Genomic DNA, 14,760 nt, shown 5'->3' with positions numbered 1-14,760 from the left:
TACCCTTCTCAGGTCATGTGACGTCATGTTCATCGGACACTTTACTACAAGTAAATGGGCAGAGCTGCGATACCAAGCATAGCCTATGTGCAAATGTACAGGATGTCTGTGGAAAGACTGTGGAAAGACTGCAGTACACACTTGAGTGTTGCAGCTGATCAGTCAGAGGACCCTAAGGGTAAGTTCACACAGAGTTTTTTGATCAAGGTTTTGAGACCGTATTCGCCTCAAAACCCTGACCAAAAAGACGGCTCTCATTGAAATCAATGGGAGCTGCTCAGGTCTTATTACCGGGAGCCGGTTCTTCCGGCTCCCGGAAAAAAGAAGCGAGATGCTCATTCTTCAGGCCGAGTCGCCTCGCGATTCGGCCTGAAGACACACCCTACTCCTCAGGTTCCGATCCAAAAACCCTCAGGTCAAGTTCACACAGGATTTTTTGGTCCAGAACCTGAGATGGAGGCTGCCTCATGTTCTGGACCAAAATACAGGTAGCTGCGACTAGATGCCGGTGCACTGCACCGGCATCCAGTCACGCGCTCTGCTCCGGATTAGGCCCAAATGAATGGGCCTAGTCGAGAGGAGGGAGTGTCTTCAGGCGGATGTCGCAAGGCATGCCTGAAAGAATGAGCATGAAAGAACTGACCGGCTCCCATTGATTTCAATGGGAGCTGTCTTTTTGGTCAGGATTTTGAGGCGGATATGGCCTCAAAATCCTGACCAAAATACCCCATGTGAACTCAGCCTTAGTGATTTTTATTTGACGGCCTATCCTAATTATGCATCCTGAGAAACCCCTTTAATAAAATACCGTATAACGTTCCCTTCAGAGTGATGATCTCAAAACATATACAATATCTAGGATGATAAACAACACCTGTAAAGCATAATGAAAGAATACCTCACAAAATAGTTACCGATAGGTGAAAGGCATCATGGGACTGTATGCAATGTCACACAAACAGAGCAGTACAATATGTATTTCTGCTATATTAAAGGAGTATTCTGGTTATTTTAAGATACCGCCTATCCACAGGAGATAATTAGGAGAACACATCCCCAAATAAATGGAACAACTAAATGTGGATGTGCTCCATACACTTCTATGGGACCACTGGAGATCACCAAGTATTGTACTCAGCTACCTTTGGCAGAAAGACAGAGAATGAAAAGTGTGCAGGGGAAGGGGTAACTTTAAATATCTTGATAGGGGGTGAACTTGAAATGACCAGAATGCCCCTTTAGGCTGGGACCCCACATGGTGTAAACACCATGATTTGGCCACAGCCTAAACAACGCAGGAAAAAATGCAGCGTTTTACAATCCCTGCAAAGTGGATGGGAATCTAGTGAATCCCATCCACAGATTGCGGAAAAATATGCACAGTGGACACACTGCAATTCACAAAACCGTTGCGGTTTTGGAAATCATAGAATGTCAATTATACCTACAGAAACACCGCCAGTTTCCCTATAGGTGTAAGGGAAGTAGAAAGTCTGCAGAGGTTCTGTAAAAAGCACTGTGGAAAAACTGTAATGCGTTGTTACCACATTTTTTCCCGCAGCACTTTCTGCTGAAGATCGCTATGTGGGGCCTTAAAGGGGCTCTATCAGCAAAACTATACTGGTAGAGCCCCACATATGCGTGAATAGCCCTTAAAAAGGCCCTTCAGGCATTGCTAATGTCATATTAAACTACCCTCCCCCCCTTCCCGGTTTAAAATAATACCCTAAAAAAGAATATGATAATCATAATCAATCCGACGTCATCTTTAGCCACGCCTACATCTTCTTTCTTCTTGCAGTGATGTCCTCGGGTCCCGTCTTCCTCGTCTTCTTCTCCTGGCCGGTGCAGTAGCAGGGGAACAGTAGCAGGGCTACTGCGCCGGCGCATGATTACAAGCAATGACGCTGGAAGAAGATGATGAGGAAGACGTGACCCGAGGAGTAGCAGGGGAACAGTAGCAGGAGAACTGAGCATGCTCAGTTCCCCTGCTACTGCGCCAGCACGGGATTACAAGCAATGACGCCGGAAGAAGAAGACGAGGAAGACGGGACCCGAGGACAAGAAGAAAGAAAGAAGATGTAGGCGTGGCTAAAGATGACGTCGGACCGTGCATGCCCACCCAGCATGCATAATAAGGTATGATTATCATATTCTTTTTTAGGGTATTATTTTAAAACGGGGGGTAGTTTAATATAACATTAGCAATGCCTGAATGGCCCTTTTAAAGGCTATTCACGCATATGTGGAGCTCTATCAGCATAACTTTGCTGATAGAGCCCCTTTAAGGATACTCAAATGGTCAAAGATCAAGACTTTAGTTTGAAGTTAAAGGGGTTTTCCGGCCCCAAACAGAGTTTTCATACTCAAGACAGGATAGGTTGTCATTATGAAAACTATTTGGAGCCAGAAACACCTTGAAGAATTTCTTACCTTCATCTTCCACACTGTTCAGCTTCCTTTCCAGGTCGGTGACTGTGTTTTTCATTTCAAATATTGAGGCCTGTAACATTTCCCTGAGCAAAAGAAACAATTAATGGAGCGGCACGTAAAGGGTATGGCCATTCTAAGAGACATATCTTTTTTTACTTTTCTGTTCACATAACAATATAAAAGCTTGTTTTATTTCTTAAAGGGGTTGTCCAGGCAAAAATGGACAACCCTTTTAATGTTTAAATCTGCCAGGGGCAGTGAATTTTTTTTTTTTTTTTAAAAACTCACCTGTCCCCAATTCTTCGGTGTTCTCTCGCAACTCCTGGTTCTTCTGCTCCAGCTTCGTAAATGACATGGCTACACAACTGTTATGAATTTATGTTCACATACTATATTACACTGCTGTTGCAGTAGCTTATCTCAGCTTCTGATAAAGAAGGGTCTGTTATCTCTCTGTGTAAACACTCAGCTAACCCTTGGTTCATTGTGTACACCATTTGCATATTATTTGATCTGCTCGAGGCAGTGCTGACACACTGGATGGGAAAACTCCTTTAAAGGGATCCTATCAGTCAGACACAATTTTTGTAGGTACCTATTCGGAATAGCCTTAAAGGGGTATTCCCACCTCACATACTCAGCAGTCTTCACTCTTGTAAAATCTTCTTTCTTCCTGGTTTCTTGCATCATTTGGTGGGCGGGGTTTCACAGGCAACCTGCCGTTTAGCTCCGCCCCCAAATTCGCGTGTAGCTCCGCCCACCCACATTGGACTATGAAGTACAGGCAGCAGCAACTCCATTCTGTGTTACATACAGAGACTGCCTGTCTCTGCCATAATGAACACAATTGAAGTAGCTAACCTGATAACTGGGAGAACAGAAGAAATGAAAGCAGCTCCTCTATCTGAGTGCAGGACCTAGGTCACATGGTGCAGACACAGGAATAGCTAGATACACAGGCTCGCTCCCTGCACTTAGCCCCTCCTCCCTCCCCCCTGAGAGCAGCAGATACATCACTTGACTTTTGAGCAGATAAGTCAGGGCTGTGGCCACAAAGAATTGAATAAAGTAAGATAGTGGACAAACAAAGCAGTTTTGCTGAAGCAATGTATTTAGGAAAAGTCTTACGTCCACATTAACAAGCAGTATAGATAGGATCCTTGTGATGGGACAACCCCTTTAACAAAGGCTATTCGTCTCCTACCTTTTGTCGTCTTCTCCGTGCCGCCGTTCACCTACAATCCCGGTTCTTGTCGGTATGTAAATGAGTTCTTTTGCAGCACTGGAGGCGGCCCCAGCGCTCAGACAGCACTGTAGGTGGCCCCAATGCTGCGAGAGAACTCTCTCCAGCGCCACATCCTCTTCTTCAGCAGCGTCATCTTCAGCATCTTCTTCTGGCGGTGACTTGTAACTTCTAAGGCCCCGGGCAGAGCAGACTGCACATGCCCACAGGCCATGAGAAAATGGCCGCTTGCACAGTATTGTGCTGCAAAAGAACTCATTTACTACCTACAGGAACCGGGATTGTAGGCGAACGGCGGCACGGAGAAAACAATGAAACGTAGGAGACGAATAGTCTTTCTTAAGGCTATTCCGACGTGGTACCTACAAAAAATTGTGTCTGATGGAAAGGATCCCTTTAATCCAAATTGTCAGCTTCTAATTTTGAACATGCCGGGAAAAAGAAAATCTAATGTGTTGCAAAATTCTAAAACAACGACAGAAGTATCCAGAAGTCACAGAGTTCTCCTCTAGCGGAGCTGATGGGTATCATCGGTGCCAACCACACGCTCATTATATGGTGTCCCAGTGAGCTGCTGAGATGCCGGAACAATCACAGGCACAGTGCGAGGAACAAGTTCAGCGGCAGGTCAGCTTGACAGCTGCCGAAACACCGGAGCATGCGGATCATTGATGCCAACACCACGCTCATTATATGGCGTCCCAGCGAGCTGCTGAGATGCTGAATCAATCACAGGCACAGCGCGAGGAACAAGTTCAGCAGCAGGTCAGCTGAACAACATGCAGACGAAGTCACGGACAGAGGCTAGTATACTATATATATATATAGGAGTGTGTATAATGTGAATGTGTATATATATATATATATATATATACACACATCATCCACTAGGCCGCCATGTCTCACTTCATTGTGCTCTCCATGTGCAGCTCCTCCTCCGCCCGGCTCTCGGTATCAGGCGCGCGGCTTCTCTCCATTCTCCTTTCCAGCCCTAGTTTCGGACCTGTTGATAGGTTCCCATGACAACAAGACCTCGTCACGTGATCTCACCCTCGCTTAGCTATTTCCGCGCTGAGGTCCCTCCTTGGTCACGTGGTCTTCTAAACACGTGACCCTTTCATTGCCGCTGGAACAGGCATCTTGAATGAGTAGGAGGAGCAAAGAAGCGCGAGCAGCAGCGATATGGTTAATTCCCAGTGACCGATACGAACTGCGCGGGAAAGATGGAGAAGCCGAGTGTGCAGGTCTACTCCGGACTGCAGGCGGCGCTAGGTGAGGACACTGCTATACTATCTACAAAGTGGAAGGACTTGGTCCCATTGATTTAGTGCTGAGCAAGGCACAAGTATCTGACAGTGTTCTGCACGTCATATCGGCTGTATATGGTGTATGCATGTTCCTGGTTTTACCCAACAGTGATGAATGCTAATGAGGAAGGGTTAACCCCTTAAAGGGAGTCTATCAGGGTGACCGGACACTAAACAACACACAAGCCTGTATGGACCGGAGGTTTACTGTCTCAAAGAATCCTGGAGTAAATTAACATTTTAAGAATATGCAAACCAGCCTGCAAGTGCATTGAGGGGTCCTACAGGCAGCTGCAGGTGCATCGGGGGCCCTACAGGCAGGTGCATCGGGGGCCCTACAGGCAGTCGCAGGTGCATCGGGGGGTCCAACGGGCAGCTGCAGGTGCATCGGGGGCCCTACAGGCAACCGCTTGTGCATCGGAGGGCCCTACAGGCAGCCGCAGGGGCATCGGGGGGGCCCTACAGGCAGTCGCAGGTGCATCGGGGGGTCCAACGGGCAGCTGCAGGTGCATCGGGGGGCCCTACAGGCAACCGCTTGTGCATCGGAGGGCCCTACAGGCAGCCGCAGGGGCATCGGGGGGGCCCTACAGGCAACCGCTGGTGCATCGGAGGGCCCTACAGGCAGCCGCTGGTGCATCGGAGGGCCCTACAGGCAGCCGCAGGGGCATCGGGGGTGGCCCTACAGGCAGCCGCAGGTGCATCGGGGGGCCCTACAGGCAGCCGCTGGTGCATCGGAGGGCCCTACAGGCAGCCGCAGGGGCATCAGGGGGGCCCTACAGGCAGCCGCAGGTGCATCGGGGGGCCCTACAGGCAGCTGCAGGTGCATCGGGGGGCCCTACAGGCAGCCGCAGGGGCATCAAGGGGGCCCTACAGGCAGCTGCAGGTGCATCGGGGGGCCCTACAGGCAGCCGCATCGGGGGGCCCTACTGGCAGCAGCCGCAGGTGCATCGGGAAGCCCTACAGGCAAGTGAATGGGTTTGAAAAGTGAGCACCCGTGAGCGCTTTGTACCTGTCCGGTTAAAAAAAAAAAAAAAAAAAAAACAGTTTCGCCGCGGACGGGTACAAAGCGCTCACGCTTGCTCACTTTTCAAACGCATTCACTTGAATGGCTTTGAAAACTGACTGCCGGGTTTCTGTCCCCTGTCCAGTTTTTCGGGGCAGAAGATGGAAACCAGCAGGATTGCCTAAAGGGTGCAGATGTGAACCCGCCCTAAAGGACCCGGTGACATCACTCCCATAAGCCATCAGTTGGTTCCTTTCCTTACACCTTTGAGGCCTCTGGTCTCTGGGGTGATGTCTGATGAGGACATCCTGATATATGTATTGTCTAGGATAGATGAGGTGGTTACAGTGTTGGTTTCCATTGACGGGGGCTGTTTTTTGGGGAGGTATTTATTGTATACATTTTTTTTTCTCATAAGATTTCGTACTATTTTTTGGTGAATTTTCCACTATAACTGGGGCAATATTATATCATCTTCTGTTTGTAGAGAAATTAACCAGTGAAGCTGCTGTTCTGGCTGAACACACAAAGAGGATAGACAAATACAACGAGACCCTAGAGAAGATGAATACAAGCTTTGACCAGGTGAGGCGCTGTCCTCCATATCGGCTACAGCCAGGCACATATTTGTCTCCGCAATAAGAAAGAGATAATTTGTGTCTGCTTATGTTGTGCCAAAAATTGTAGGGTTTTTGATGTATGCGCCAAATGTTTGTTCCTTACAGCTTGTGAGGTAAGTAGGTAAGGTTTTTTGGGTATTTTTTGTCCTACAGATTTTTATCCACAGGTTTAGCACCAAATATTTACCTTGTGGAGCGCAACACTTTTAGTCAGATGGAATGTGAGTCAGAATTTTGGAGTTCCATATTTATGAAAGGTCTGTACAACAGATCCATTAGGGTTTTTTTTTTTCCCCTCAGCTAAAGGGTTAAAAAAAAACACACAAAAAAAAAAATAACCTATCTTCGGGAAGATTCCACCTTGAAAAACCCATTGAAATCAATGGGAGGTGGAATATACGTGATGCAGTATAGAGTTTTATTTAAAGGGATGTTTCCATGTCCATACAGTATGCTGTAGCAAAAAAAAAAAAAAACGTGTAAAAAAAAAACTGCAACACCAGTAGTATAGAGTAAAGCTCCAACCTCCATGTGGTATTAGAAATGTCTTTATACGTACAGTGCCTACAAGTAGTATTCAACCCCCTGCAGATTTAGCAGGTTTGATAAGATGCAAATAAGTTAGAGCCTTCAAACTTCAAACAAGAGCAGGATTTATTAACAGATGCATAAATCTTACAAACCAAAAAGTTATGTTGCTCAGTTAAATTTTAATAAATTTTAAACATAAAAGTGTGGGTCAATTATTATTCAACCCCTAGGTTTAATATTTTGTGGAATAACCCTTGTTTGCAATTACAGCTAATAATCGTCTTTTATAAGACCTCATCAGGCCGGCACAGGTCTCTGGAGTTATCTTGGCCCACTCCTCCATGCAGATCTTCTCCAAGTTATCTAGGTTCTTTGGGTGTCTCATGTGGACTTTAATCTTGAGCTCCTTCCACAAGTTTTCAATTGGGTTAAGGTCAGGTGACTGACTAGGCCACTGCAACACCTTGATTTTTTCCCTCTTGAACCAGGCCTTGGTTTTCTTGGCTGTGTGCTTTGGGTCATTGTCTTGTTGGAAGATTAAATGACGACCCATCTTAAGATCCTTGATGGAGGAGCGGAGGTTCTTGGCCAAAATCTCCAGGTAGGCCGTGCTATCCATCTTCCCATGGATGCGGACCAGATGGCCAGGCCCCTTGGCTGAGAAGCAGCCCCACAGCATGATGCTGCCACCACCATGCTTGACTGTAGGGATGGTATTCTTGGGGTCGTATGCAGTGCCATCCAGTCTCCAAACGTCACGTGTGTGGTTGGCACCAAAGATCTCGATCTTGGTCTCATCAGACCAGAGAACCTTGAACCAGTCTGTCTCAGAGTCCTCCAAGTGATCATGAGCAAACTGTAGACGAGCCTTGACATGACGCTTTGAAAGTAAAGGTACCTTACGGGCTCGTCTGGAACGGAGACCATTGCGGTGGAGTACGTTACTTATGGTATTGACTGAAACCAATGTTCCCACTGCCCTGAGATCTTCCCGGAGCTCCTTCCTTGTTGTCCTTGGGTTAGCCTTGACTCTTCGGACAAGCGTGGCCTCGGCACGGGAGGAAACTTTCAAAGGCTGTCCAGGCCGTGGAAGGCTAACAGTAGTTCCATAAGCCTTCCACTTCCGGATGATGCTCCCAACAGTGGAGACAGGTAGGCCCAACTCCTTGGAAAGGGTTTTGTACCCCTTGCCAGCCTTGTGACCCTCCACGATCTTGTCTCTGATGGCCTTGGAATGCTCCTTTGTCTTTCCCATGTTGACCATGTATGAGTGCTGTTCACAAGTTTGGGGAGGGTCTTAAATAGTCAGAAAAGGCTGGAAAAAGAGATAATTAATCCAAACATGTGAAGCTCATGTTTGTGCCTGAACTACTTCTTAATACTTTAGGGGAACCAAACAGAATTCTGGTGGTTTGAGGGGTTGAATAATAAATGACCCTCTGAATAAACTTTTCACAATTTTAAAAAAAATTAAACAAAGAAATAACATTCTTTTTTGCTGCAGTGCATTTCACACTTCCAGGCTGATCTACAGTCCAAATGTCACAATGCCAAGTTACTTCAGAATGTGTAAACCTGCTAAATCTGCAGGGGGTTGAATACTACTTGTAGGCACTGCATGTCATGGTAGAATATTAAAGGGGTTGTCCGGTCACAAGAAGTTCCCCAGATTTACTATCAGGGCTCGTTCACATCTGCGCCCGCAAGTCCGTTCTGCAGGTTTCCGTTTCCTGCCCAAAACTGGGCAGGAGATGGAAACCTGCCGGCATCCTTTCAAACCCAAAAGTGTCCGGCCGTGAGCGCTGGCGAGTGTTTTATGCTCTCCACGGCAAAACCGTTTTTTTTAAACAGGACACAGAGTCGGACATGCAGTACTCTGTGTCCGGTTTAAAAAAAAAACTATTTCACCGCGGAGAGCTCAAAACGCTCACCAGCGCTCACGGACGGACTCTGCATAACAGGTTTCCGTCTTCTGAATGCAGAAGACGGAAACCTGAGAACGGACTGCCGAATGCTGATGTGAACCCAGCGCCACTGATGCCCAAAAACTGGCATGAGTTATACAAATGTACACCAGCCCGAGGCCGCCAGAGCTTCTTAGTAACTGTAGCGAGTCTTGCGTCTGGCGGTGAATGAATTACGGCTGGAGTAAGGATCACCATTCTTAACCCCTTCCCGCCGATGGCATTTTTTGATTTTCGTTTTTCGTTTTTGACTCCCCTCCTTCTAAACCCCATAACTTTTTTTTTTATTTCTCCGCTCCCAGAGTCATATGAGGTCTTAATTTTTGCGGGACAATTTTTTCTTCATGATGCCACCATTAATTATTCTATATAATGTACTGGGAAGCAGGAAAAAAATTCAGAATGGGGTGGATTTGAAGAAAAAATGCATTTCTGTGACTTTCTTACAGGCTTTGGTTTTACGGCGTTCACTGTGCAGCCAAAATGACATGTCCCCTATATTCTGTGTTTCGGTACGGTTCCAGGGATACCAAATTTATATGGTTTTATTTACATTTTGACCCATGCATAGGGCATCTTTTTTTGCGGGGCCGGGTGTACTTTTTAGTTCTACCATTTTCGGGAAATGTTATTGCTTTGATCACTTTTTATTCAAATTTTTATCAGAATTAAAACAGTGAAAAAACGGCGGTTTGGCACTTTTGACTATTTTTCCTGCTACGGCGTTTACCGAACAGGAAAAATATTTTTATAGATTTGTAGAGCGGGCGATTTCGGACGCGGGGATACCTAACATGTATATGTTTCACAGTTTTTAACTACTTTTATATTTGTTCTAGGGAAAGGGGGGTGATTTGAACTTTTAATACTTTTTATATTTTTTTTATATTTTTTTTTACTTTTTATTTTTTTTTTGCATTTATTAGACCCCCTAGGGGTGTTGAACCCCAGGGGGTCTGATCACTAATGCAATGCATTATAATGCTAATGCATTGCAATGCATTGCAAAAAAGCATCATCTCTTTTGCAGGCTGTATACACCAGCCTGCAGAAGAGAGAATTTGCAGACCGGCTGGGAGCCTTTAACAAGGCTCCCGGCTGTCACTGCAACATGACGTCGGCCCTGGAGCATGCTCCAGGAGCCGGCGATCCTTGGCAAAATGGCGGCGCCCATGCGCCGCCGGGAAAATGGCGCCTCCGGCGCCTTTGACAGCAACGCCGGAGGGGTTAATGCCTCCGATCGGTCCGGGGACCGATCGGAGGCATTAGAGCTGGTTGTCTACTGCTTAAAGCAGTAGACACCCGGCGGCTATGACGGCCGCCCGGCTCCCGGGCGGTCGCCATAGTTACAGACCCGACACGCGCCGTACTATTACGGCGCATGTCGGGAAGGGGTTAAAGAGGACCTTTCATCAGATTGGGCACAGGGAGTTCTATATACTGCTGGAAAGCTGACCGTGCACTGAATTCAGCGCACTGTCGGCTTTCCCGACGGGTAAAGCGCTATCGGTCCCAGTACCGTAGCGCTTTATAGTCAGAAGGGCGTTTCTGACACTTAGCCTGGGACGCCCTTCTGCCCAGCAGCGCCTTTATGCTGTACAGTGTGAGCGGGGAGGAACTCCCCCCTCCCTCTCCTGCTAATACTCGTCTATGGACGAGCTGTGTGAGCAGAGGGAGGGGGCGTTCCTCCCCGCTCACACTCTACAGCGCGATAGGCGCTGCTGGGCAGAAGGGCGTCCCAGGCTAAGTGTCAGAAACGCCCTTCTGACTGTAAAGCGCTACAGTACCGGGACCGATAGCTCTTTACCCGGGGCACAGATCAGGAAAGCCGATAGTGCGCTGAATTCAGCGCACTGTCAGCTTTCCAGCAGTATATAAAACTGCATGTGCCCAATCTGATGAAAGGTCCTCTTTAATAAACTCCCCCACCACCACTATTTGAACAAACCTGGAACAAATAATAAAATTAAACTTGTATGTGATCTGTATTTTCATATTTAAGTGTGAATGAGGCCTAACAGTGAGACATGACCTCTGTGCCATTTGTTTGGTCATCTGAAATACTTGTTATATTTCTTGCTACAGGTTCAGTCCAGGCTTGTGCGCGTCGCGTCTGTAAAACCAGGGTTTAGCAAAATCCTTGTTTAAAAGAACATTGCACTGGATGGTTGACTGGGGCCATAGGATCAGGCTTAAGAAGAAGTGTTACAAGTATATTCACAAGTTACAAATGTATCTACCAAGAATACTAATGAAAATGAAGATATCTACTGAATGTAACTGTAAATAAATATGGATAATTGTACAGAACAAAGTGTAATGTACTTTCTTATTGGACATACTGTATGTAGGAGATGCTTCCATTAAAGCATTTTGTTCTTATGTATATCAGATCTATAGCTCATTGCATGCTCATTTATCTGTAGAGCCTTAAGCCGGTCATACATATTAGTTTTGTATTGGACCATTGGTCTAAAATGACCACCACAAATGACTGGTCATGATGGCAGACTTTATTCTGCCAAAAGAAGATTCATCACAATGGAAATTTTAAGGGTTAGGGGGCGTTCACACTAGCGTCGGTGTCCGATGCTAATGTCCGCGCAAAACTTTGCAGGGACACTAGCTGTGTCCGTTACATTTTGCATTGATTTAATGGGACATGTAGCTTTTTGCTGTCCGCTTGAAAAATTGGACATCTTTGTGAACGGACACTTAAGGACAGACACGGACTGTAAAGAACGCACATGATGTCCCATTTAAATCACTGCAAAATGTAACAGGCGCAGCCAGTGTCCGATGCTAATGTCCGCGCAAGATTTTGTGCGGACACTAGCTGAGGGACACTGACGCTAGTGTGAACCCTGCCTAAGTCAGCCAAAAATAAGTGTTCGGCATGAGTAGATATATTTGGCCAGATATTAGCCAAATTGCTCAAACTCATTGAGGGAAAGTTATCATTCCCTCTACTCAGAAAACAGATGTAGAATGCTGAAATTGAGGTGTACATCCTGTGCCATACGTTCGCCTCGCTCGCCACATTCTACATCTGATTTCCATTCTCACTTGCACCAGGGATTTTAAAACTGGGGCGAGTTTTAATAAATCTCCTACATGGTGTAGATATCCATTCTGGATAGCTAGTCACCCATGTGGCTCACTGCATAATTCCACCTATGTAAAAATGCTTGCTGAAGAATTTTGTGATTTTTTTAATTGCGTCTTCATTAAAAGTTAAATTTTTTGGAAGAAGTCTTTGCTGGACTTTTTACACTGCAAATTTTTTGGATACATGTATTCGGGCCGTGAAGATTTTCCATGCATTGGCTATCCTCAGGAACGTGAGTTTGGAAACATCTTTTGTTAAATATCTGCAAGTTGAACCTGAACTTCCCCTCCCCCATCCCATCTATATAGACATTGGTGGTGTATGCTGAGGCTGAAAATGGTAATCACATCTAAGGGGGCATTCACACGGAGTAACGCCGGGCGTGTATCACAGCCGTACACGCCGGCGTTACGGCAGACTGCCGGAACACTTCCCATTGAAGTGAATGGGAAGTGTTCGGCAGTCTGCCGTAACGCCGGCGTGTACGGCTGTGATACACGCCCGACGTTACTCCGTGTGAATGCCCCCTAAAGGTGCAGAAGTTCCAGATCACTTGTGGCTGCCTGTAAGACCCCCTGGTGCACTTGTGGCTGCCTGTAAGGCCCCCTGGTGCACTTGTGGCTGCCTGTAAGGCCCCCTGGTGCACTTGTGGCTGCCTGTAAGGCCCCCTGGTGCACTTGTGGCTGCCTGTAAGGCCCCCTGGTGCACTTGTGGCTGCCTGTAAGGCCCCCTGGTGCACTTGTGGCTGCCTGTAAGGCCCCCTGGTGCACTTGTAGCTGCCTGTAAGACCCCCTGGTGCACTTGAGGCTGCCTGTAGGCCCCTCGAGGCTTTGCAATGTCAGCAGGGCCCAATGACACCTGTTCTTCAAGTCCCCAACTTTGATCTGATATTTTCTCTGTGATCTATGGTACCCCATTACAGTGAGAGATTCTTGAACACACTTGCATTTCTAAAAAAAATAGTACAAATGGCTTGCCTTTAGCAAAGAAGTAAATTACAGGTTTTACATTTGGCATAAAGATTCGATCTGATCAGTTTTTGTAGGCAGTTTTGTGTGGAAAACCACAGCAAACCTCTAAATCTCCACAAGATGGCATGCCACCACATCATGTTATGGACAGTATGAGGAAGTGAGTTTTACTTACTTATTTTTTTTCTTGTATAGTGCTATCATATCCTGCAGCACTTTTAAAAGCCTCATCTGTCACTTTCCCATATAGAACTCACAATCCACACTCCCTATCTGTATATGTCTTTGGTGTGCGAGAGGAACCCGGAGGAAACCTACGTGAGCGCAGGCTGAATGTACAAGCGCTTTCCAGATGTTGCCAAATCTGCAACTGACCCAATTTTCAAGCACCTAGTTCCAATCTATGGCATATGGGAGGGACAGAAATGACATATTAAAGGCAAAGTTCTTAGCAACATGAAACCTTAAAAAAAAGAGCTCAAGTAGTATGGGATTGTGTGATATCTCCTGTTTGTCAATCTGTCAGTTCTTGTCACAAATTGAGGGGGACAGATTCCTCTTCAGAGAGGAGCCTATGTCTCAAATGTGATGATAGCCGGAGATTGGTCTGGAGACCATGTAGACAACACCATGAAGAGACCTTCACAAAGACATGTCAAACTCGGGATTATGGAGTGGCATAATGTATGATAGCCAGGCCCCTCCAGTATTCATTTCCCATACACTTGGCATTTGGTCGTGGAACCAGTGGTTTGTCCATTTCCCCAAAGTGTCCCAGGAACCTTTTTGAACATGACCACACCAGTCTTCATGTTGCTTGTGCTACTGTTAGTAGCCTGCCTGGCCTGCAGCATCTCCAGACGTCTCTGGTTGGAAACTGCAAAGGGAGCCGCTAGCAGCTGATGTTGATGACTGGCGTACCCAAGCGCTCTCAGCATGGCATACCATAACCACCAGGCCACCATTATTTACCTCTCTGATCGCATACTGAGGAGTTTAAGCCCAAATATTTCTGCATTTTTTATTTCTATTTGCCTATTATTAACCTATTAATCCTGTGATTTCCAGAATTCCAAGACTTTTCCTTCTTGGTGTTGCAATTTCAATACTGAACAGCGTAACGTACCATTCACACTCATTGCAGATTAAGATGATCACAAAAACCAGACTGTAAGTGAAGTTGCCCATAGTCCTTTAATAACCCCATGAACTATTTCTGGCCAAACACATTTCACTTTAACAAAATATTATAAATATATCTTATTTCTTGTATAGTTTATCTGCTTATACTTTTATTACATATATTATATGGTAGTGCAAATTCTGCATAATAATACACTTCTCGCAGTCACGCCGGCTTCTAGTACTCCATGGACCTTTGGCTATTATACACTTATTGATATCTTTGGATTTATTGTATTCCTTCTACTTCATGCATTATAAAGGCTGCTTTTGGATCACAAAATGATGTCGGGCAAAACCTTAAGTAGTACAAAATGCAGTATTTCGTACGCGTGGTTTGTAGGTAGTCACATGGCAGTTTTATGCTGGTTCTAAGGCTAGGTTCACACTAGCACTC

At 46.2% G+C, this 14,760-nt stretch overlaps 1 protein-coding gene and 1 long non-coding RNA gene across 2 annotated transcripts in view; one reads left to right on the top strand and one right to left on the bottom strand.

Annotated features, from left to right (window-relative positions):
* The window catches only part of CCDC169 (coiled-coil domain containing 169), a 36,295-nt gene extending 31,498 nt beyond the window's left edge, over positions 1–4,797 (bottom strand). The window contains exons 1-3 of the mRNA XM_075263145.1: positions 4,785–4,797; positions 4,583–4,679; positions 2,434–2,516 (exon numbers count right to left, since the gene is read on the bottom strand). Of these exons, the coding sequence (XP_075119246.1) occupies positions 2,434–2,516; positions 4,583–4,679; positions 4,785–4,797 (193 nt within the window). The remainder of the gene's footprint in view (positions 1–2,433; positions 2,517–4,582; positions 4,680–4,784) is intronic.
* LOC142193921 (uncharacterized) lies at positions 4,797–11,308 on the top strand. The gene is made up of 3 exons (XR_012715006.1): positions 4,797–4,948; positions 6,474–6,571; positions 11,187–11,308. It is a non-coding gene; the product is annotated as an uncharacterized LOC142193921 (long non-coding RNA).
* Positions 11,309–14,760: the final 3,452 nt, after the last annotated feature.

The sequence above is a fragment of the Leptodactylus fuscus genome, chromosome 2 (genome assembly GCF_031893055.1).
Source record: "Leptodactylus fuscus isolate aLepFus1 chromosome 2, aLepFus1.hap2, whole genome shotgun sequence".
In the NCBI taxonomy this organism is placed as follows: Eukaryota; Metazoa; Chordata; class Amphibia; order Anura; family Leptodactylidae; genus Leptodactylus; species Leptodactylus fuscus.
This window is presented reverse-complemented; position numbering and strand designations above follow the sequence as displayed.